This window comes from Gobio gobio (genome assembly GCF_949357685.1).
Source record: "Gobio gobio genome assembly, chromosome: 4".
Taxonomy (NCBI): domain Eukaryota; kingdom Metazoa; phylum Chordata; class Actinopteri; order Cypriniformes; family Gobionidae; genus Gobio; species Gobio gobio.
Genome location: NC_137100.1, coordinates 25,687,922 through 25,713,162, shown reverse-complemented (window position 1 = coordinate 25,713,162; position 25,241 = coordinate 25,687,922). Strand labels below are relative to the sequence as shown.

At 40.3% G+C, this 25,241-nt stretch overlaps 1 protein-coding gene across 8 annotated transcripts in view; it reads right to left on the bottom strand.

Moving 5' to 3' along the window:
* Nucleotides 1–25,241, bottom strand: part of mctp1a (multiple C2 domains, transmembrane 1a) — a 254,225-nt gene that overhangs the window by 215,212 nt on the left and 13,772 nt on the right. For 4 of the 8 annotated variants that reach the window (XM_079814166.1, XM_079814169.1, XM_079814167.1 and 1 more), the window contains exon 1: nt 8,089–8,242. The exons of the other annotated variants lie outside the window; for them this stretch is intronic. In XM_079814166.1, coding sequence (XP_079670292.1) covers nt 8,089–8,097 — 9 coding nt within the window. In that variant the 5' untranslated portion in view covers nt 8,098–8,242. Of the gene's footprint in view, nt 1–8,088; nt 8,243–25,241 lie in introns of those variants that run through there. 8 annotated transcript variants of the gene reach the window in all.

Sequence of the window (25,241 nt, the reverse complement as noted above, 5' to 3'; positions counted from 1 at the left end):
AATAGGTGCCTCCGCACCTTCGGTGCTTGGCCCCTAAAAATGAAGTAAATTTAAAATGATAATAGTTTCTGCTTTCTTCTTTTTCCACAGTGTCTGAGATTCCCACTGACTTTCAGACTGACACTGCCTCTGATATTGACACTGTCTCTCAGACTGACTCTGCCTCTCAGGTTGACGCTGCCGCTCAGGTCTATGCTGCCTCACAGGTTGACGCTGCCGCTCAGGTCTACGCTGCCTCTCAGGTTGACGCTGCTGCTCAGGTCTACGCTGCCTCTCAGGTTGACGCTGCCACTCAGTTTGACGCTGCCGCTCTGGTCTACGCTGCTTCTCAGGTCTACGCTGCCTCTCAGGTCTACGCTGCCTCTCAGGTTGACGCTGCCTCACAGGTTGACGCTGCCTCTCAGGTCTACGCTGCTTCTCAGGTCTACGCTGCCTCTCAGGTTGACGCTGCCTCACAGGTTGACGCTGCCTCTCAGGTTGACGCTGCCTCTCAGGTCTACACTGCCTCACAGGTTGACGCTGCCGCTCAGGTCTACGCTGCCTCTCAGGCTGACGCTGCCGCTCAGGTCTACGCTGCCTCTCAGGTTGACGCTGCCTCTCAGGTTGACGCTGCCGCTCAGGTTGACGCTGCCTCACAGGTTGACGCTGCCGCTCAGGTCTACGCTGCCTCTCAGGTCTACGCTGCCTCTCAGGTCTACGCTGCCTCTCAGGTTGACGCTGCCTCACAGGTTGACGCTGCCTCTCAGGTCTACGCTGCTTCTCAGGTCTACGCTGCCTCTCAGGTTGACGCTGCCTCACAGGTTGACGCTGCCTCTCAGGTTGACGCTGCCGCTCAGGTCTACGCTGCCTCTCAGGCTGACGCTGCCGCTCAGGTCTACGCTGCCTCTCAGGTCTACGCTGCCTCTCAGGTCTACGCTGCCTCTCAGGTTGACGCTGCCTCACAGGTTGACGCTGCCTCTCAGGTCTACGCTGCTTCTCAGGTCTACGCTGCCTCTCAGGTTGACGCTGCCTCACAGGTTGACGCTGCCTCTCAGGTTGACGCTGCTTCTCAGGTCTACGCTGCCTCTCAGGTTGACGCTGCCTCACAGGTTGACGCTGCCTCTCAGGTTGACGCTGCCGCTCAGGTCTACGCTGCCTCTCAGGCTGACGCTGCCGCTCAGGTCTACGCTGCCTCTCAGGTTGACGCTGCCTCTCAGGTTGACGCTGCCGCTCAGGTCTACGCTGCCTCTCAGGTTGACGCTGCCTCTCAGGTCTACGCTGCCTCTCAGGTTGACGCTGCCGCTCAGGTCTACGCTGCCTCACAGGTTGACGCTGCCGCTCAGGTCTACGCTGCTTCTCAGGTCTACGCTGCCTCTCAGGTTGACGCTGCCTCACAGGTTGACGCTGCCTCTCAGGTTGACGCTGCCTCTCAGGTCTACACTGCCTCACAGGTTGACGCTGCCGCTCAGGTCTACGTTGCCTCTCAGGCTGACGCTGCCGCTCAGGTCTACGCTGCTTCTCAGGTCTACGCTGCCTCTCAGGTTGACGCTGCCTCACAGGTTGACGCTGCCTCACAGGTTGACGCTGCCGCTCAGGTCTACGCTGCTTCTCAGGTCTACGCTGCCTCTCAGGTTGACGCTGCCTCACAGGTTGACGCTGCCGCTCAGGTCTACGCTGCCTCTCAGGCTGACGCTGCCGCTCAGGTCTACGCTGCCTCTCAGGTTGACGCTGCCTCACAGGTTGACGCTGCCGCTCAGGTCTACGCTGCCTCTCAGGTTGACGCTGCCGCTCAGGTCTACGCTGCTTCTCAGGTCTACGCTGCCTCTCAGGTTGACGCTGCCTCACAGGTTGACGCTGCCTCTCAGGTTGACGCTGCCTCTCAGGTCTACACTGCCTCACAGGTTGACGCTGCCGCTCAGGTCTACGTTGCCTCTCAGGCTGACGCTGCCGCTCAGGTCTACGCTGCTTCTCAGGTCTACGCTGCCTCTCAGGTTGACGCTGCCTCACAGGTTGACGCTGCCTCACAGGTTGACGCTGCCGCTCAGGTCTACGCTGCTTCTCAGGTCTACGCTGCCTCTCAGGTTGACGCTGCCTCACAGGTTGACGCTGCCTCTCAGGTCTACACTGCCTCACAGGTTGACGCTGCCGCTCAGGTCTACGTTGCCTCTCAGGCTGACGCTGCCGCTCAGGTCTACGCTGCTTCTCAGGTCTACGCTGCCTCTCAGGTTGACGCTGCCTCACAGGTTGACGCTGCCTCACAGGTTGACGCTGCCGCTCAGGTCTACGCTGCTTCTCAGGTCTACGCTGCCTCTCAGGTTGACGCTGCCTCACAGGTTGACGCTGCCGCTCAGGTCTACGCTGCCTCTCAGGCTGACGCTGCCGCTCAGGTCTACGCTGCCTCTCAGGTTGACGCTGCCTCACAGGTTGACGCTGCCGCTCAGGTCTACGCTGCCTCTCAGGCTGACGCTGCCGCTCAGGTCTACGCTGCCTCTCAGGTTGACGCTGCCTCTCAGGTTGACGCTGCCGCTCAGGTCTACGCTGCCTCTCAGGTTGACGCTGCCTCTCAGGTTGACGCTGCCTCTCAGGTCTACGCTGCCTCTCAGGTTGACGCTGCCGCTCAGGTCTACGCTGCCTCACAGGTTGACGCTGCCTCTCAGGTCTACGCTGCCTCTCAGGTTGACGCTGCCGCTCAGGTCTACGCTGCCTCTCAGGTTGACGCTGCCTCTCAGGTCTACGCTGCCTCACAGGTTGACGCTGCCACTCAGGTCTACGCTGCCTCTCAGGTTGACGATGCCGCTCAGGTCTACACTGCCTCACAGGTTGACGCTGCCGCTCAGGTCTACGCTGCCTCTCAGGTTGACGCTGCCTCTCAGGTCTACGCTGCCTCACAGGTTGACGCTGCCACTCAGGTCTACGCTGCCTCTCAGGTCTACACTGCCTCACAGGTTGATGCTGCCGCTCAGGTCTACGCTGCCTCTCAGGTTGACGCTGCCTCTCAGGTTGACGCTGCCTCTCAGGTTGAAGCTGCCGCTCAGGTCTACGCTGCCTCTCAGGTTGACGCTGCCTCTCAGGTCTACACTGCCTCTCAGGTTGACGCTGCCGCTCAGGTCTACGCTGCCTCTCAGGTCTACGCTGCCTCTCAGGTTGACGCTGCCGCTCAGGTCTACGCTGCCTCACAGGTTGACGCTGCCGCTCAGTTCTACGCTGCCTCTCAGGTTGACGCTGCCGCTCAGGTCTACGCTGCCTCTCAGGTTGACGCTGCCTCTCAGGTCTACACTGCCTCACAGGTTGACGCTGCCGCTCAGGTCTACGCTGCCTCTCAGGTTGACGCTGCCTCTCAGGTCTACGCTGCCTCACAGGTTGACGCTGCCGCTCAGGTCTACGCTGCCTCTCAGGTTGACGCTGCCGCTCAGATCTACACTGCCTCTCAGGTTGACGCTGCCGCTCAGGTCTACGCTGCCTCTCAGGTTGACGCTGCCGCTCAGGTCTACGCTCCCTCTCAGGTTGACGCTGCCACTCAGTTTGACGCTGCCGCTCTGGTCTACGCTGCTTCTCAGGTCTACGCCGCCTCACAGGTTGACGCTGCCTCTCAGGTTGACGCTGCCTCTCAGGTCTACACTGCCTCACAGGTTGACGCTGCCTCTCAGGTTGACCGTGACTCTGAGACTAATGCTGTCTTAGAAACGACACTGCCTCTGAAACTGTCACTGAGACTGACACTGCCTCTCCGACTGACAATGCCTCTTAGACTGACAATGCCTCTTAGACTGACACTGTCTCTCAGACTGACACTGCCTTTGAGACCAACACTGCCTCTAAAACTGACACAGCCTCTCAGACTGACACTGCTTAGACCGACACTGCCTCTGAGATTGACACTGACTCTCAGACTGACATTGACTCTCAGACTGAAAATGCCTTGGAGACGACGATGCCTCTTAACTTCCACTGCCTCTCAAACTGCCACTTCCTCAGAAACTTTCACTGTATTGGAGACTGTCACTGAATCTGAGACTGCCCTTGAATATCCAACTGCCACTGCCTATCAACTGCCACTGCCTATCAACTGCCACTGGATATGATACAGCTACTGCTTCTCAGACATCCACTGTCTCTGAGACTGCCACTCCCCAAAGACCTGGATCCATTTTAACTTCCACCATCTGTCTTATTCTCAATATGATATAATAAAAAATACCTTTTTACTGAAATCATTGCACAGTGAAAAGCAATGCTTCCTTATTTCACATTCACTGAATTAGCTTTTTTAGAAATAATTTGCACCAAAATGAAATGATAATCAGTTCAAATCTGTTTGAGGCTCTACAGTCTACACCTCACAAGTTACACTGAAAAAAAATATAACATCGATTCAATCTGAAACATTTTAGTTTTTTTTTTTTGAGTCACCATAAATCAGTACATTTGGATAAAAGTGTAACTTCTTTGCCAAGGAAAATAATTTTTAAACAGTTTGAGCAATCAGGAATCTGGAGGAGCCAGACATGTAAATGTAGGTTACCAAACTCGTATCAAACTGTAACCCCAAAACCAAGGTACATACCATACAATGATGTCTGTGTACCGTTACACGCCTACTAATAAATATTTATGCATATACTAAAATAACTGAATAATCTATACCAATATTAGTGCTCTGCAATCGGTTAATCACGATTAAACGCATCCAAAATAAAAGTTTGTGTTTGTATTTGTGTTTTCGTGTTCGTCTTTAAGTTGGTTTGCCAACCGCCATTACAATCAAAAGAAGAGGAAGAAGTAGAAGAAGGAAGTCACATGACAAGAAACCAGGAACAAAACTTCAAATTACAAGCCATGAAACATGAACATGAAACAAAACCCAAAACTAAACATGAGACAGATTAGAAGCAAAAAGGCCAAAGACTGTGATTTTGACCTCAAATAATGTTATGGACCTCCAGTCAAATTTAAAGTAGATTTCTGTGCTTATCAACACATGCTTTCTAGTCCTTCTAGAACATGAATCTGAATGGCACTTCAATTTCTCTGGAAGGTATGCCTCATGCAGTCTGTGACAATAATTCCACATGAAACAGGCCTGGTAAAAAAACTTTGATGTCTTATAGGAACAGAGGCCATCTGGTATGCATTGGTAAGCATATTCATTTAACTAGCCGAATGCCAATAAGTAAATTAGCATCAACACAAAAATAATATAATGGTTTTAAAACAATAACGTGTTGGGGTCTTTTTAAAAAGTCCCCAAAACATCAATATGAGTACAGAGTTGACTAACTTGTGAACTTAAAACACCCACAAGCGTTTACCTTTTCCTTCTCCCTCTCTTACAGACATACACACAAATGGAGGACTGATGAGCCAGACTTTTTGTGGGGAACCCTGAAAATACCTCTTAAAACTAATCTTTAACATCAAACTTGAAACCATTTTAAGCCTGAAGCTGAACCATGAAAACACATACGCCTACAAGATGTATCAAGTTCATGCATTGTTTATATAAATTATACAATTCATTTGTTTTTATTCAAGTGTTTTTAAACTAAAATTCAACATTAATGAATCATCCCTTATGGAAAGAAAATATATTTCCCTATATATGAATGATCAATATATTAAATGATATAACAGTATGTTTGAATTTGTGTTAATATATTAAAATATGTTAAATAATACATAAATAATTGCCGGTTTTTATATATTGAAAAATATGTGACAATATATTTACTAATATATCATAATGTATGTAATTTTATATTCAGTAATCCACTTCATAATATATAAATATATGTGTGATAAGATATGGTACTGCATGTGTATAATATATTGCAGATATATTTATTCATGCAGTATAAACAGACATATAGAAAAATATATAATGTAATATATTTCTTTTATTTACTTACATTATAAATGTTTCATATTTTCAAGCTAGTTAACAATAGCACACGCACACCTGCATGTACTAAAGTATTTAGCAAAGAGATTATCGTTGTGCTGAAGAGAGCACAGCTGTTTTAATAAAGTAATTATAGTCTGAATGGTGTTCGGCCAATCGTTAACCAAACCACAGGCTCTACTTTTCAGCACAAGGGTAACCCCAAAAACTCAGGCATACCAAAAAACCTTTTAAATTACAAAATAATTCAACTTAAAACACTAACAGATCTCCCCCTATATTGAGCAAAACATGTGAAATAACACTTAATTTTAACATTTACTCTCCTTTAACAATCAGAAGCAAAGCATGCTGGGAACTATAAATCTGCTGTAACTCATTCCGTGATTGTGTGTGTATATATATATGTGTAAATAACATTCACATTTATATGGAAATATGTTTGTGCAATATATGTAACCCTGGACCACAAAACCAGTCATAAGTGGCACGGGTATATTTGTGGCAATAAATGGTTCAAAATTATACATTTTTCTGTTATGCCAAAAATCATTAGGATATTAAGTAAAGATCATGTTCCATGGATATATTTAGTAAATTTCCTACAGTAAATATATATAAATAAAAAAATTAGTGGTAGTAATATGAATTGCTAAGGACTTCATTAGGACAACTTTAAAGGTGATTTTCTCAACATTTAGATTTTTTTGCATCCTCAGATCCCATATTTTCAAATAGTTGTATTTTATTTTATGATATTATCACTGGTTTTGTGGTCCAGGTTCACATATGTACACAATAAAGTATAAAACTTTAAGTTGTCTGGTAAAGTGGATACAACTTTATGAATATTACATGTAATGCTATTTTTTTCCCCGAAATATTTTATATGTATCAATATATAGCCATATATGGTCAATGCATATATTGCAATATATTGAAAAATATAAGCGCTAGTTTCCCATATATGGAAATATATTATATAATATATCACATTATATTTTGCAGGATATTTCCATATATTTTTGTTCCGTAAGGGATTCTTCTTTAGGTTAAACAAACAAATAACATGTCCCTGAACATCACCTAACAAAGTCTGGGTGTGCTGTAGCTTGTATTACACAAACAAACAGTGCAATATGGAGCCCAATGGTGCGGCGCATCCATCAACACAACTGCTAATTGATGTCCAGTCTGCCTGAAGAGTTCATGTGAATCGCATTTGCCTATGCAATCATTTATGTGCGAGATTCAGCCCTGTGCAAATGAGATTTCACACAGTGATGAACACGCCTGTTTGCAGTCAGCATTTCATTTGAAACAGTTTATATACTAGTTTCAAGAAGACTATCTATTCCATCATTGCATTACTTTTTAATCTTTATATTTTTATGGATGCAAATGTATGTGTGAGAGGCATTCTTTAAGTCCTGTGATGGAGTGTGCAGCACAATTTTAAGGAGGTAGGATTGCTTCTTTATAGGGATAAGCGAACAGATAAACACATCTACAAACTTAACTCTAACACTGCATCACTACTACCTGCACTGCTACTACCACATATCAGCATGCGGCCATTATCAATAAAACTACAGATTGAATTCATGTTGCCACAGCTGCTATTTCCTCAGAGTCCTGCTCACAATTAACCCATATTTAATTTGACAAGAATGAGGCTTTGAGGGGTTAAAAGTAGTTTGTTCAACAGATTGTAGGTTACAAAGGGAAAAAAACTCTGCCTGGACAGCATCTTGTCTTAAAAGAGTGAATCTTTAACTCCCATTGCTCCAGTAAGAAGCCCACATCAGGTAACAATGAAATTAAATGCTACAAGTGAATTTAGGTATCAAAAACATTATACAGTATGAAAAAAACACACATTTATTTTGAGGTTTGCATGTTAGATGATGGCAAAGGTAATCTAAATGTAAAGAAATGAGAATGAACAATCAAATACCCAACAAACAATACAATACAATGATTTGTACCAAAGTGTCTAATTATCTAAAAAAAATATATAATTAATTTTATTGAATGTCTACTCATCTTTCACTTAACAGCAACTTTTTCAAAATCATAATGTTCTTATTTTCTGCAGAGAACCCTGCCAGTGCCATGAATTACTTAAATTAACTTCTTCTACAAAACTGAGCTCCACTACAACAGAAACACACACACACACACACACACACAATGGCTTAAACACTTACACATTCCATACTGGATCAACACGTCCTGCTTCAGCACAGCACACCACAGTTGTTCCGATGACAAAAGTAGATATACAAAAAAACATTTCATGCAGTGCACACTGAAACCAACAACAGACACCACTGCCCTTTATAGCACACGGCTCATGCATATTCATTAGTCCTTTTAAGACACACAAACATATTCACATGAGAAGCAGAGATGTGGGGTTTTTTTTTCATAAAGCTTCATTTGCAACTGCATTTAGACAATCTTTTCTTGATAACTGCCATTGAGCTGCAAATGTTTTGCTGAATTACCATGTTAAAACGTTTAATAAAGAGACGCCTTTATCTTGTAAATATTCCCAGCACCTGTTCCTTTCTAAACACGTTGCCCGTATACACATGCCAGAAATCAAACTAGTGATGTGTAGGGTTAAATTACAGTTTTCTTCAATGTAAAATAACTCCCGGCCTTTCATCCTGTAATTTGCTAGCCACTGTTTGATAATAATGAAAGAAAAATGTTTTTATAGAGCGGGCACTTCATGTGCTTTCAACAGGCAGACAGAAGAAGAACTACATTAAAACATTAACTTATATTATAGGTATATATTATTTGAATGATATATTCTATTATTTAAATATTATATTATATTATATTATATTATATTATATTATATTATATTATATTATATTATATTATATTATATTATATTATATTATATTATATTATATTATATTATATTATCATTCCTAATTAAATTAATGAAATTGAATGGTACTGAGATTTTTTTTTGGTAACACTTTACAATAAGGTTTCATTAGTTAACATTAACTAATAATGAACTGCACTTCTACAGTATTTGTTCATCTTTGTTAATGTTAATTTCAACATTTACTAATACATTATTCAAATCAAAAGTTGCATTTGTTAACATTAGTTAATGCAATGTGAACTAACATGAACAAACAATAAACAGCTGGATTTGTATAACAAACATTACAGATTTGTCAGTTGCTAACACACAATTCATGAAACAGTTCACCATTTTCTCACAACTATAAACACAATCTCTAAACTACACACCAGCGAGTACAAACCTCGAACTTCCAAATCAAAATTAAACATTTTACTCAAAAGTTATCTTTTGTCAGAATCAAACTTTGGCCATATGACACATAAACGCCTATACGTGAGATCAATTCATAACAATGTTACAAAAACTTCCTTTTGGGAATCAGGAACCAATTTACAGCTTACAATAAAGTCTATTACAGTATACAACATAAATAGAGGGGTGTAGATACAGTAAAAATTCAAAAATAAACTTTAAGAAAAGTATATTTTCATTACACTTGTGGGTGTTTTAAGTTCACAAGTTAGTCAACTCTGTGCTCATATTGATGTGTTGGGGACATTTTTTAAAAAGACCCCAACACGTTATTGTTTTAAAACCATTATATTATATTTGTGTTGATGCTAATTTACATATTGGCATTAGGCAAGTTAAATTAATATACTTACCAATGCATACCAGATGGCCTGTAAAGAGATCTTGCATGAAAAGTACTAGACAAGAAAAGTTTAATTTATTATATTAATTTTACCATTTGTTTGTACTTTGTTTCTTTGTTCTTGTTGTATCTTATGCATATAAAACAGAAAAAATGCTGGCATACTGGTGCATTTAAAAATAGATGTTTTATATTAGTTTTGTTCAAGCATTACTGTTTCTTTTGCTATATATATTTTACATTACAGATTATAAACAATGCTAATTATGTTCTTAATGTTTCTTTTTATTATAAGAAAGTATAGCAAAAAGAACCAATAAGAATACTGTTAAAGTACCGGATCCATAAGCAGTATCAGTAAGAGTAGTGATATCCCATCCCTACTCATCTAAAGTACTGCTATTGTGTACTGTAATTATACATGTGTAAGTAGTATAAAAACCCTAGATGAGCCTGTAGACCAACTTCCCTAATGGTCATTCCATGCACAAGAACATACTCAATAGTGTTTTGTATTTCATCAGGACCAAATGTCCTTTAACCCTTAATGTCTCTTTCATCTCTCTCTCCCCCCTCCTCTTTTCATTCTCCAAAGCACACAATCACCCGTGTAGGCCTATTTATTATCCTGAGATTCTGATTGGTGTGTCATCAGTTTTGCTACTTATGCTGCCTTCACGTGCTATCGGAAATGTAATAATTCCCACTTCTGAAGTTGTGATTACGAATGGGAGGGCATTCATGTGCAATTTTTACCTAGGAAACTCTACACACGGGTCAGATTTGTTGAACTGTCACTGCAAAACTCTACACAGAAATGCCTTAATTTCTCATTGCCTACACCATGTGGTCATTTAGAAAGCACTAGCATTCAATATTGTTCACTCAAGTCAGCACAGCCTCAGCTCAATTAGCACACAATTACCTAGGTGGAAACACTAAGGCCCCGTCCACACGAAGCCAGAGCTTTCCCTAGCTTTCCCTGATCTTTTTTTTTTCCTCGTTTCAAGAAATATCTGTGTACACACGAGAGCACTGAAACCGACTCAAAACGCTGTAGTATACATGCCAGGCCAGTGTGTGGCGCTGTAATTCTGCCACAGAAATACACTAAAAACGGAGAAGAAGAGTTGTGGCTAGAAGGGGTACAGCAAGGGTAGGAAGTGAGCCAAAATCTCACAATAAATAATAAATACATTTGCTACTTACCAGATTGTGTTTTATTACAGTTTTTTCCAACTGCTTACCCACAAAATATATTCATGTCACACAATTTTTGAACCCCCTCACTTAAAGTGCAAAACTCCACACCAAATCTCCAAAACCATAAGCTATTTCTCAGCCTTTGACTTTGTTTTCAATTGCATAAAACACTTTTTTCAAAACGCTACACACAATTCGCTAAAATCTAAAATCTAACAGGAAGTGACTTGCTTTCCTTCCACACACAACCAATCAAAATGCTACACTTATTCACCAGGTCACACACATGTGCAAACACTAATTGCAACGGATCACTAACCAATCACTGCTTTACTGTAGTATAGGCCTCAGATGTCAGATTACCTGTTTTGAACAATGGATGCTAACAACGGACAGAGAGCAAGAGGAGTAGGAGGGAGAGGCAGGGGACAACAACGAGGACAAATTCAAAGACGAAGAGTTTTTTTCTATTGTGAATGTCCCTGGCCTGCAAGGAGGGAATGTCAACATGTGCACAGCCTTCAGCCAATAAGGGGTAATCCTCTGCCATGTCATTCTTGGACACTATAACACTATGCTCCTCCTTGGTTTCCTTGATGGTTCTGTGTGTTCCAGCTTGACCGGAGCCAGCACAACAAGAGCAGCCTCGCTACGTTGTTGTTTGGAATAATATCAGCTTCCATTGCGTTGCTCTGGTTTGACTTGTTTACCTTTACCAAGGTTTTCCAACATCTTTCTGCCTGCATACTCTAACTTTCTAAACCTGATAGAGGAGGGGGTTTTCGGCATGGCGGTGGAAAGCGTATGACCGACGACCTCACATCCGTGTTCACCTTCTCCAGGCTGGGCATGCAAGAGGACGGCCCAGCATGTTGGGCAAACATTTAACAATCGCTGGGTTAAAACAACCCAATCGCTGAGTTTGTCCATTTTATAGTTTTTACGATTGCTTAAGCACGATTTTAAAAACAAGGCTCATTTTGGCAAAACACTACACAGAATTTACACATCCACACACACAAGTAGCAGAATGAAACACTTCTTTCAAAATCCAATTTTGACACCGTATGGCACACACACGGTTCACACAATCTGATTCTGTTTGATTCATTTACACACTGCTGTTCTCAATCTTAAGCACTTGTAAAATTTCTACTTTTCTAATGATATAATCTGGGTTAGATTTTTTTTTCCAGAGATATTGTTAGATTAAAGTATATGAATATATTGACCAAACAGTACACACAAGACCAGTACTGCATATTGATGAAAATATTTATTTCTCTCCACATTGTAAAATCATTCGATTCATTCATGCATTTTCAAAGGTTTGTTTTTTATATCCACTGAGGTTGGGCTGAAACCTCTGTTCAGCCTCTATCAATGTCAACCCATGGGTACTCAGTACTCATTTTTGTTGAAGACAGCTGAACTCACCTGTTGCCTTTTTATAGTGCTTACCCCTTGTTGAGTTTACAATTGACCTATCGGTAAGCCCCTCCCCTCGAACGCAGATGAGCCAATAGCAGTTGAGTATCAGTTGCGCTGGGCAGGGCCGGCGTTTGCTATAGGCGAGCTAGGCGGTTGCCTAGGGCGACAAATGTGTTGGGGGCGCAGCCAGGCGCCCTCTAGTGGCGCCCTTAAACTTACTTCCCATTAAGCATAGAATTAAAACAAGCGAAATAAAACATACTGTTTATTAAACATGATCATCCTTGGGCGCCCCCTCAGCCGCACGTTTAATCACTTAACCTGATTATTAGATTGAATTGAAAGTGAATATTGTCTAGCACAGGCGTTATGTCAGGCAAGTGCTCAGCACTGGCGCGTTCTTCAAAAATGAAGCGGTCTAAACCCTCGAGTGCACAGGGATGGAAAAAGAGAAAGGCAGACGATCACAAGACAGCCCAGTATAGAGGTAAGTCTTCTCATCTCAGCCATAAAGGTGTCAAACGAAATAAATTTACTTCGTATTATCGATATTATCAACTAATATTGGACGGCATTGGACGTTTTATTGCTGTCACTAAGCTATCACTAGCTAGCTAGTTATCTACATATTACTACGCATTTCACTGACAATAAGGAAATCCAGACGAGCCCAATTTTAATGCTGCGTCAATTTTGAAGGTGAATAGAAATGCCAGAAACAACTGTTCATCTTTTATTATTTAAGATAGGGATAGAGCTACAAGAACTTATATATTTTAATTTTGTAGTGGTAAGTACAGTGTATCCATAATAGCACTTTTGTTTGTAGAGGGTATAGTTAATCCAGTTTATGGGTCATAATTTGCTTAAGTGTCTTTACAGGTGCTTAAGAGAGTTTTTGCACAGTTTATGGAGTTAATATTTGGTAAATATCCTTGAACATTCTTTCTAGCATTTGTGTATGACCAATTTATTGCAGTTGATCCTTCAAGTCTTAATTTTCTTGATTAAGTGTTGGAATGACTATAAAAGCATTTTTGTTTGTTCATCCATAGTTTGAGTCATAATTTGTTAAACATCCTCCAACATTCTTTGCAGCATTTTTGTATGTGCAATTTATTAGAGTGTGTCATTTAAGTCATAATTAGCTTTTTAAGTCTAGGAGTAACAATAGGAGCATTTTTGTTTATATAGTTTTTATAAATACTTAACCCATTTGTGCCCAATGGCATGTTCTGCATTTATTTTCCCCAGGTTTTTGTATTTTTTCTTGAAAATCGTATTTGAATCTGTGGCAACTACGGTATAGTTGCCGGTGGGCAAATATGTTGTAGCCTATGCACCCCTTCAATGTCAAATATGAATAAGAGGAGAACATTTAGCATCTAACTCAAAATAACTGCTTTCAACAGATTAATCTTTATTCATAATCAAATTTATCATGTTTGACAAAGTATACTAAAAACTATAGATCTGTTGTAAGATGTGTTTTGTTTGGATGATTCTAGAGACCTTCATGATTATGTTGATATATATATATATGTCAACAAAAAATACTTATTAGTAACATGAAAATATCCTTTCTTTGTGAGGGTTTGCCTTCGCTGTGCAAAACTCAATCTCGCCTAGGGCAACCAAAGAGCTAGAGCCGGCCCTGGCGCTGGGACCGGAACTCGGACATCTTTAGGTGTCAGCACCATAGAGAAACATTGGAAAATCCGAAGCTCTCATCGGTTTGATTGTGTTTATGCTACAAAAATGCTAAAATGTCGTGCCTGAGGTACTGTAACACTGATTCCATGTATCCTGCAGGATTTTCTGTTTGTCATACTCTCGTTAAGTTACGATTAAAGTCCCTGCTAACATACAAACCAAAATAACTGTTCTCACATCATGTAACACTGTAGGTCAAAAACACGAAGGTCTACATTTCAGTGCCTCTCCATATTAAACTGGTTATATGTAAATTAATTAAATTTTAGATATGTTTAAGGTCTACATTATCTGTCTAGGGAGGACTCCTATTTTGATGGGTATTATAGTCTAAGGGTAGTGAAAGGGAGAACTCGCACGCAGTTTATCTGAGTTGTTTTGCAGAGACAAAGTTTACCAGTTATTAACTGCACCCTCGAAAAGGCATACGGTCTGTGTATATGTTTGTTTACTGTTAGTTGTATGAGTGTTTTTGTGTAGTTTGCTGTGTATGTTAATAGTAATGCAACGGAGAGAGATAGTTTGTGAATGAGATGTTAATGCGCACTTCTTATGCTTTGTTTCTTCAGCTCTTACGATGATTTTTTGGAGTGAAAAAGGACATAATAAACTTGATAAACCATCAGTAAAGTTTGGCCATCATTCAGACGGGATATACGCTACATTCTGTGTCCAAAAACATCTTGGGATAAGGTTTTCACACTGACAGCTGTCATTGTAAGATATAGCAACTCCGTTTGTTTGTCCGAGTTAGCAACAGTAACTAAGGGGGGGCGGGGCTTACCGATAGGTCAATTAAGCACCTACGTGTCTACACACCTGATGGCTGTGTTTGATTAATTGGTTTAGCGGTGGTATTTTGGAAAGCAGTGCCTTGAAATGGCAAAGAAGTGACATAAGGTTAGATTTCTGTGTCTAATGTAGAGTAAGTGTGTTTAGTGTTTTGCAAAACACTGTGTGTAGTGTTTTGCAAAAAGTGTGAGGCTGAGAATGTGCTTATTCTCAGATCTGGGCTGAGGTTTTGCTCCTTGCGTGTCAGTTTAAATAATTGTGCTGTGCATGTCATTTTAGTGTGTTGACAATTGGAAAAAAAACTGTAACTATCCTAATCAGAGATGCGTGGGGGGAAGGTATATATATATGCATGTGTACTCTGGGTTCAGGCCGAAATTCCGAGCTCTGAGCCCTACCCTCGGACAGCACGCCAAATACGCATACATTTTATATTCTGATTATTTGTAAGTGTGAACTCATGAATTTTCATTTCAAGGCTCTTCTTTCCAGAATACCACAACCACACCTATAACCAAATTGATCAAACGAGGCCGTCTTAATTGTAAACTCAACAATCAGTGTAAGCACTGTAAAAAGGCAACAGGTGACTTTACCTGTCTTCAACAAAAATGGAAGGCAGCATTGCAGTAAGCAGAAGAGGAAGATGAAAATGAAGAGGTAGAGGAAGAGGGAGAAACATCATTGGCCACAGAGCTATATTGAATGTCCCAGGGCTGGCCAACATGAAGGTAACACAATGTAATCACAATGTGCAATCACGCATAATGGGGTCCGGCATGCCAACGTAGGTCCTTACAACGCGGCTTACATACTCACATTTTTAGACTGACTACACAACATCATCACGGCAGGAGACCAAATGGATGAAAACAAATGACATACATTACCATCTGAGACAATATATCTTTCAACCGAACTGTTCTAGTCCAAAACTGGTTTCATGAGCATCCACAATTTTCTCTCCAATACCTCCCACCATACTCTACACCATTCCTTCCTTAACCCCATTGAGGAGGGTTTTTTTTGCGGTGGTAGGTTTACGATCTCCAGCTTTATGTCAGGATATCCCTCATTCAAATCAAGGAGGAGGCCTGTCACCTAACTAATGCAGGATCTGTGCAAGATCCTTGTTCCCTTGTTGTCTTGCGAGAGAGGACTTGCGAGTTGAGTACATAATTAACCATGGGAACAGAACCTGCTCCTTTAACCCTCTGGGGTACTTCGGGTCAAAAATGACAGTCAAAAAAACTCACACACACACACACACACAAAAACACAATTAGCTTTTGGAATGGCACGCGTTCATTTGTGTGTGCGTGTGTTTTTGTGTGTATAAGTGTGTGTGTGTGTGTGAGAGAGTTTTTTTGTCTGTTTTGCACTCTTGATGTTTTAGAGATTCACCCCTTCACTGTTGAGTCCTTTTTTTCTGCATCCTGGCTGATTTGTAGATTGTATGCACAAAAAACCTCTGTATTTTCATATTTTTGCCAATTTCCCATTCATTTCCTATGGGGGTCATTTTTGACCCGAAGGTCCTGAGTGTGACTATTTTTTTTAGACTATTATTTAGACTTTTAGACTATTTCTTAGACTTTTCAAATCCTGTCCCCAATTTTTTTGGGTGTTCATATACCAAGTACCAATAAAGTCGGACCATTGCGATTAAGCTACGATTTTTAAAAAAATTTTATAAAACGCAAGATCCACTATAGTGGTAAAAATGTGCTATTACGTGATAAAAATGCTCAATGTGTCCACCGGATGGCACCGATCTCATTTAAAACATTGCTTTCATGAGGCCTAGGCTTGACTCTAAAATGAAATACAGCTTTAATAAAAAAATATATATTTACATTTTTTATTATATTCAATGGGAAAAAATGGGTCATAATTATTGCATAAATATTAATTATAAATCATAAAATTATCTCAAAACACCAAAAAAGAAAATAAAAAATATTATTAAACAAAAATATATTTAATTGATTTTACTCAAATCTTTTTTATCTTAATCCCGCCCTCCGGGTCATTTGACCCGAAGGTCATGAGTGTGACCCATAAATGAATTACCCCAGAGGGTTAAAACCATGCACACTGGTTTTTGTCGTATTGTTTTGAATTTATCTCACAAGTGTGATTTTTGAGGGCTTGTGTGCAAAGTCTGAGGGCAAAGTTTGGTTTTTCAGCAAGATGGTTTTGAGTGGAGAGCTTCATTTTGACCAGAAAATAGGAAGTTTGGGCAATTGGGTGAGAAGTTATGGATTTATGTTTAGAGTTTCAAGAAAAGGTGGCAATTTCAAGAAATAAAACTGTAAATATGCACTAATTTACATACATTTCTAGAAAATAGATCTGAACATTGGATAAAGCCAGGTTCATCTCTTTTCATCACTTAAATTTCAAAAAAATTTAATTTAGCAATTTTTTAGGAATAAAATATATATCATCAGGCAAATTATATATGAACAAAATAAAACTGTAAAGTTTGGAGTATGTAAGTGCTACTGAAGTGGAGACTAGTAGGAGAAAAATATCATTTTTGAAAAACGGTCTTTAAATATACTGTAATTTAAATCTACAGATGCAAATAGATAAAGTGCTATAAAAGATACTAAAAGCTACTAAACTAAAAAGCCTAAAATCTGAACATCTGAAATGTGTTAAATGTTTTGAGAAACGTATCTTGTATCCATTGTTGTGCTCAGTAGGCTGTCAATAAAGGTCATGAACAAATTATATTAATTTACATTAAATTCTTTTTACATTAAATAAAGCACATCAATCTGCTCCTCAGATTATGATTGTCACACTTTGAATGTTGTTTTAGTCGCAACGGCGCAGAATAGAAACTGTAAAATAGAATTGTCTAGAATTGCTGTTGCGGCTGGTTAGTAGACATGTTCCAATGTGTATACTGTTTAAACAAGTGTTCTCAACGAAATGCTTGTTGTAATTCATGTTATTCGGAGTTGTTACGTGTTTTATCGTGTTTTATTTACATTTGTTTCTAAATGTGGTTGAGTCGCAACTGGCTAGTATTTCTTTCTGTTATTTTACTCACCATACTTTTAACATAGAATGCAAGAACAATTAAAAAAATCGATATAAATATAATATAAAATATAAATATTAGGCATTATTAAAGACAAGTAAACAGTCTGTAATAAAATAAGCAATAGCACAAATAAACAATAGAACAAAAATACAAATAAAATAAACAGTGAGGTTTTTCAGGCAGATCTAACAGTAGTTGGATACAGATTAGGTAGATTAGGTCTAGAAATTGAACAGATGTAAAATAACTGTGCATAGTCCTCACTGTATAAATTAAATATAGATGAATCCTTATTCAATTTATTAAAGTTATTCATTCAAGAGCAGTGAGATATTTTTGCAGAGCAAGAATATTCGGCTGTTGTCAATTTAAGACATGCAAGGATCCGATATGCTGATATTGGTACACGTGTTGTCTTTTGACTATTTAGGTTCACTAATGCTGCTTTCACATTCTATAAGAAATGTCCTACTACCCACTTCTGAAATAGTGATTATGAGCTTGTCACAATTGAGTGCTTTGTGTTGGAAAGAACAGAAATCACGGAGGACACAAGGTTTATTCTTGCCTATTTATTGGAAAAATCTTAAAGACTAAATGATATTTAGCGTCCCATTCATTGACAACTATACAAATATTCACCGTCCACCACAGCAGCAATCGTTCTCCTCCACCATGTTTCAAGTTTAACACAGGAATTTGGGCATCAAAATTATCCCAGAGCTTTCCAGTGGTAAATACAATACGAGGCCGTTCATGTCCAATGTTTAAGGAGGAAACTTGTTGCGATAATTCAGATAGCACGTGAAGGCAGCATTAAGACATAACCTATGTTTACTATAGGATACACAGCCAGATGGATGTACAGGGAGTGCAGAATTATTAGGCACGTTGATTTTCTGATCATATTTTTTTTCCAGGCACATTTGACCAATTCCAAACCACAGTAATCCTAATAACTACTATTGATTTAGTATTTAATAATGTATAAGTGATATATAATTGTTCATGAAGGCTGGAAATGAAAATCACCTTATATTCAGGTGTGCAGAATTATTAGGCATGTTTTCTTTTACAGATAAATTGAGCCAAAAAAGAGATTTAACTCACTTGAAATTTACTTGAGATTTAACTCACTACGTTTTGGGAGTTCATTTTTAGTCCATCTCTGCAAAACGGACTTCAGGATGGACTAAAATGAACTCCCAAAATGTACTGCCAGATTCTGGAAGATGAATTCTTCAAACAGTGGTACTAGAGGATGTGGTGCTGGTCCTTCAAGAGTCACTCTCAACCTATCTGTCCATAAAGCCTATAAAAAAAACCTTCTTCATGTATTTTACAACACTTCAGCTTGTGATTCTTATCTAGTGGGGGTCATTTTTTAGGATTCTTTACCTAACTGAAGTCTCTGAGATCCTGACACCTTGCACTTCTGGAGACTCCAGGTAGGTTGCAGCTCTGGAAAATGGTGGCGCTGGAGACTAAAGGGTTCCTGATGGTTTCACCCTTAATTCTTCACCTTAATTCTTAATTCTTTTGCAGTTAACAGGTGTCTTTTCTTCACCACCTGTTTTTATCAGATCCTGCTGACCCAACGAGCATTTCACTGTCCAATGGTCACGTCTTAACTGCAATGTCTAGTATTGCATTAGTATTGCATCCTTCTCATGGGCATTTAATACTTTTTGACTTTTCAGTCTCAGTTAAATCTCTTTTTTGGCTCAATTTATCTGTAAAAGAAAACATGCCTAATAATTCTGAACACCTGAATATAAGGTGTTTTTCATTTCCAGCCTTCATGAATAATTATATATCACTTATACATTATTAATTACTAAATCAATAGTAGTTATTAGGATTACTGTGGTTTGGAATTGATCAAATGTGCCTGGAAAAAAAATATGATCAGAAAATCAACGTGCCTAATAATTCTGCACTCCCTGTATTGACATAATTTTGTGTGTAATTATCCATTCAAACTCAAGACGACTCAGCAGGCAATTCAATTATATCTGTTATAAAGGCAACTTAGCCATTGGCTAATTAAAGATGCCTATTTTGGATGCCTAGCGCGAAATTTGGTCGCATATGCAAGTGTTTTACTGAGAGGCTGCTCAGAGCCAATGGGTGGAGCTTGATGTCCAGCTCTCTGGACGTAATGGGTGGAGCTAGACCAGGGGTGGCGAACTCCGGTCCTGGAGGGCCACTGTCCTGCAGAGTTCAGCTCCAACCCTGATAAAACTCACCTGCCTGTAGCTTTCTAGTAACCCTTCAGACCATGATTAGCTTGTTCAGGTGTGTTTGATTAGGGTTGAAGCAAAACTATGCAGGACAGTGGCCCTCCAGGACCGGAGTTCGCCGCCCCTGAGCTAGACGGTCCAACCACACCCTAAACCTACTCATAACCCTATCGCTAAACACAACTCCGCCCATTAGGTCCACAGAGGTGGGGCTGGGCTAGGTCAAGCTCCACCCATTAGGTCCAGAGGGGGGGAGCTGGACATCATTTGGCTTTTACTCGCATTGTAGAGGGTTTCAAAAACAAAAAAAATTCTAACTCAACATCCAAGAAATACAATAGGACTTGACTTGAAGGTGAATTGCTCACAAGAGAGATAAACTTGCTTTTGTGCCAGCATCTTCTTTTAGTCTTATCTATAACCTCACCTCATCTCTTATCTATAACCTCATCTCAGTCATTCTGGCTTGGGCGTCCATCTCATTTGTGCAGGGCTTGAGGATATCACACCGGCATTCTGCTCCTACAACTACAACGTTAAAGTCAAAGGCCTTTGAGCAAATTTATATCTGATGTTATGTGGTTTACACATTTAAGATAATTTCCTATAAGCCCCTGGGGGCAGGGTGTTGACAGAAAACTGTGATGTATGGAGTATTCACTATTCACATTACTAAAGGGCTCCAGTCACAGAAAGCACTATTGTGGTTTACCATTTTTTTGGTCAGGAAATGTGACTCAACTTCGCTTGAAAAAAAAAAACTAACTAGCTGAGAGAGTGTTACTCAAAGTGCTTTGAAACGTTTATGTTTCAATTGAACTGGACTACTAAAGCTAACTCAGCAATTTACCTACACTAATCTACAACCTATAAGGTTTAGGAAGTGTAAAAGCAAAGTTTACTTTGACATAAACATGAGACCAACTAAAAAAAAAGACATTCTTAGATCACTGCAGCTCTCCTGAAGCCTGTTGCATTAAGCTAGCTGAACAAACTCTGAGTTTCAGAGTAGGTTTAGAGTTGACAAATCCAGATAAATCCGACAGGTTTAGCGGTCTCACAAAGCTCGGTATAAACGTTCTCTGTCAACTCAGGTTTGATCCAGAGTTTGCGCGTAAACAGCCAATAACACTGAACATTTGTATTCACTTTTCGTGAAAGAGACCACAATTAACTTCTCTTCTGAAGAGATCGCTTTGAAAAATATCATGAAATTAAACGCATTTACAAGGCAGGAATAAACACAGCTGCTGCAGCAAAAGTTTGAGAAGGCACCTGAAAGAAAATATCTGACATCAATGCATGTGTCACATCCACGCCTGTCCCGGACTTCAGTTCCCATGATCCTCCCTGTCTCGCACCTGAACTCACTTCCTCATCGTCTCTCACACTCTCCCTGGATTCCCTGCACCTGGTTGTCCTGTCATTAGCTCTTCTTTATATTGTACTCACTCCCTGCACTCCTTGAAATGAAAATTCTGTCATTAATTACTCACCCTCATGTCGTTCGACACCGGAACACAAATGAAGATATTTTTGTTGAAAGCTGATGGCTGAGAAAGGCTTCAGATAGGCCTCCATTGGCATTCAGTACATTAATACTCCCAAGACCCAGAAAAGGCACTTAAAACGTCATTACGAAGTCCATCTCACCACAGTGACTCTACAATCATTTTACGATGCGACGACAATAGTTTTTGTGCGCAAAAAAATATCAAAATAACACCTTTATCCAACTTGTTATTGCCTTCTGTGTGTGCCTCCACGACGCATACAACTCTTCTGGGAAGGCTTTCCACAAGGTTTAGGAGTGTGTTTCTGGGAATTTTTAACCATTCTTCTAGAAGCGCATTTGTGAGGTCAGGCACTGATGTTGGACACAAAGGCCTGGCTCACAGTCTCCACTCTAATTCATCCTAATGGTGTTCTATCGGGTTGAGGTCAGGGACTCTGTGCAGGCCAGTCAAGTTCCTACACACCAAACTCACTCATCCATGTCTTTATTTTATTAATCGACGCTTTGCATTGCACTTGGTGATGAAAGGCTTGGATTAGAGATCGATCGATATGGGTTTTTCTATAACCGATGCAGATGCCGATGTTTAGAGGTCAGGGTCGTAATGTAGTAACGTAGACCTCAATCACGCTGCAGTGTTTGCTGCCTTCTTCTCCACCCCTTGCACAGAGTGAAATTATCCGACTCGATACTTTCTCTAAAATTTTTCTAAGAAAAATAGAACAGAACTTATAACATTGGGGCTAATATGTTAGCAAGCAAGCTGCTGATAGTTTTCGACTACAGTCCTTAAAGTTAACTGCAAGTAAGCAAACCTTCAACCAGCTGTAGCATTATGCCAGTTCCCGACGGTTCCACCGCACCAATAACACGGGGCTGCCCGCGGACGTGGCTGACTTTAAATTGGCGCTACTAAACACGGATATCAGCCGATGCGATATATTAAAATATGACAAACATTGGCCCGATGTATTGGTCGACCTCTAGCTTGGATGCAGCTGCTCGGCCAATTTGTAGAAGCAGTCTTCATGCCTAGGGGCTTGATTTTATACACCTGTGGCCATGGAAGTGATTGAAACACCAGAATTCAATGATTTGGAGGGGCGTTCCCGATACTTTTGGTAATATAGTGTAGGTATTAGGGCTGGGCGATATATCGCATGACATTGTTTGGCGCATCTCGTCAGTAAAGCCAGTTCCTTGATTAGCAGTAAATCGCCATCACCTGCTTTCAGATATAGCGGCATTTACTACACAGAGCCGTAGTTCACTGACAAGCTGAGCCATATCGCATAATTATCACGGACGTATCGCCTGCGATAATTAATGCGATATGGCTCAGCTTGTCAGTGAACTACGGCTCTGTGTAGTAAATGCCACTATATCTGAAAGCAGGTGATGGCGATTTACTACTAATCAAGGAACCGGCTTTACTGACGAGATGCGCCTAACAATGTCATGCGATATATCCAAGAATATGAATTTGGCCTAAGAGTTGCCAAATTCATATTAATTCTACGATTTAAGAATGGGATATCATTAAAGTTCACGTGCATGTAAAGGCAGGCATCCCAAAACTTTTGGAAATATATATAGTGCATTTTGTGTTGTTCCACTCAGTCGTTGCTTAGTAATTTGATTATGAATGTTTTTGCGGCAGTACACTTCGGGCTTAAGAGTTAAAAATAAGTATGAAGTAATCAATATTATTTCTATTATAAATAAAATATATGTAAAATATAATTGAATAAATGTAAGTATAATAAAATATAGAATAAAACCCAATAAGTATTCTTTTAAAATGTTGAAATAATGCAAATGGATAAGTTTAACAAACGCACAGACTATCTATGCTATCTATAGATTTGAATAAAATTACCGTCGTTTGACAAATAAATAAATGATGGAGAGTTACATACGTATTACTAACATTTCATCATGTACGCCTCAAACAAGGGAATTTATAGTAATTTATAATGTTAATTAGCAAGTCCACGAATGGTTTGGGTATGCAGAGCATTCACAGATTACATGGACCGCACGCCCTTGATATATATTATAACATTCTTCTCACACATCGTAGATGGGACATTTTCTATATAATGTGTTTCTATAATAAAATGTGATACATCTCACAACAAATGTGGAAGTAAAATAAATACAGCTATTATCTTCTCAAAGTGCGAACTTTTTCTGTCAGTACTGGTAACCACAACTCATCTTCAACACTGATTACATGTGGTGTCCCATAAGGCTCAATTTTGAGTCCCTTGCTTTTCTCACTAGGCTCTATTTTTCAGAAGTTGGGTGTCTATTATCACAGTTATGCGGACCATACATAGCTTTATCTCCCTGTCATGTCTAACTATGGTAGCTCCCTAAATAATCTCATCTCTTGCGTTGAGGAAGTAAAATTGTGGGTGTCTGAAAACTTCCTCAAGCTTAATAGGGATAAGACCATTGCTTCTGGCTCTTCAATGTGTGTCGTTAATATTGCAAATAATTTGGGTACCCTGTCTTTAATATTGCACGACAGAGTTAAGAATCTGGGTGTCATCTCTGATTCTGACTTACTATTTGATAAACATATAAGTGCCGTTATTAAAGTAAGCTTTTTTTCATCTTCAGTCTATTGCCAAATTAAAATTCCTTTCAAAGAAGGATTTAGAATTAGTGATTCATGCACTTATCACATCGCAATTGGATTACTGTAATTCCTTATATGTAGGTTTGCCTAAATCTACTCTTCTACGCTTGCAATTGGTTCAAAATGCAGAAGCTAGACTTCTAACGGGTACAAGGAAGAGAGAGCCTTCTTGCATTGTTCTCGCCTCCTTGCATTGGTTACCAGAGCGAGTCGAATATAAGGTTTTGCTATAATGTTCATAAAGCCCACAGTACATTGTTGATCTCCTTCTTCAACCATATTCTTTAGTGGGATCTCTTCGTTCATAAAATCAGTTGCTTCTCTCAGTTCCTCATTCCCGGGCATTTGTAACTCCACCAAACCAAGTTATGGAATGCACTTCCATTCTCTTTCAGGTCCTCTACCACATTGTCCACATTCAAATCTAGGTTGAAGACACATCTTTTCTCCTTAGGTGTTGCTTGAGATGTATAGGGTTTTTTGTTGAATGAGTCCCATTTGTATTTGTATGCCCTGTTTATTTTAAAGGTGCTGTTTGTAAGAATGACAGCTAGTGGTTGAAATGGGTACTGCAGTCCAAATTCAAAATATTGTTTGCCCCGCCCCCTTCCTCCTCAGACTCGACACTCACGCGGGTTGCCAGTTTTACCCCTTTTCCACCAAGGCAGAGCTAGAGCTAGATCGGAGCCAGAGCCTAGTTTCAAATCGGTTCTTTGTGTTTCCACACCCAAAGCCCCAGCTCCGAGCCAGGAAAAGTGGTTCTTAAGTAGCACCAAAACATTGCTGGGCTAGAACAAGGCTAGAAGTAAGAACCGATTACGTCAGGCGCTGGGGGCGGGGTCAACAAAACGAACACAAACTTGAGATCCGCCATTGTTGAAATAGCAGCTAATGGAGCTAACAGCTGCTGCTCGTTTGTAATCTCCATCTATACAAATTACGGCGAACTACATGAATGCGTTGGATTCGCTGTGTTTTCGTTGTGTTTTGATGCCGATGTAGGATCGTAAAGCCATGTGAATCAATAGTAACGCAACGTTTGCATTGTTG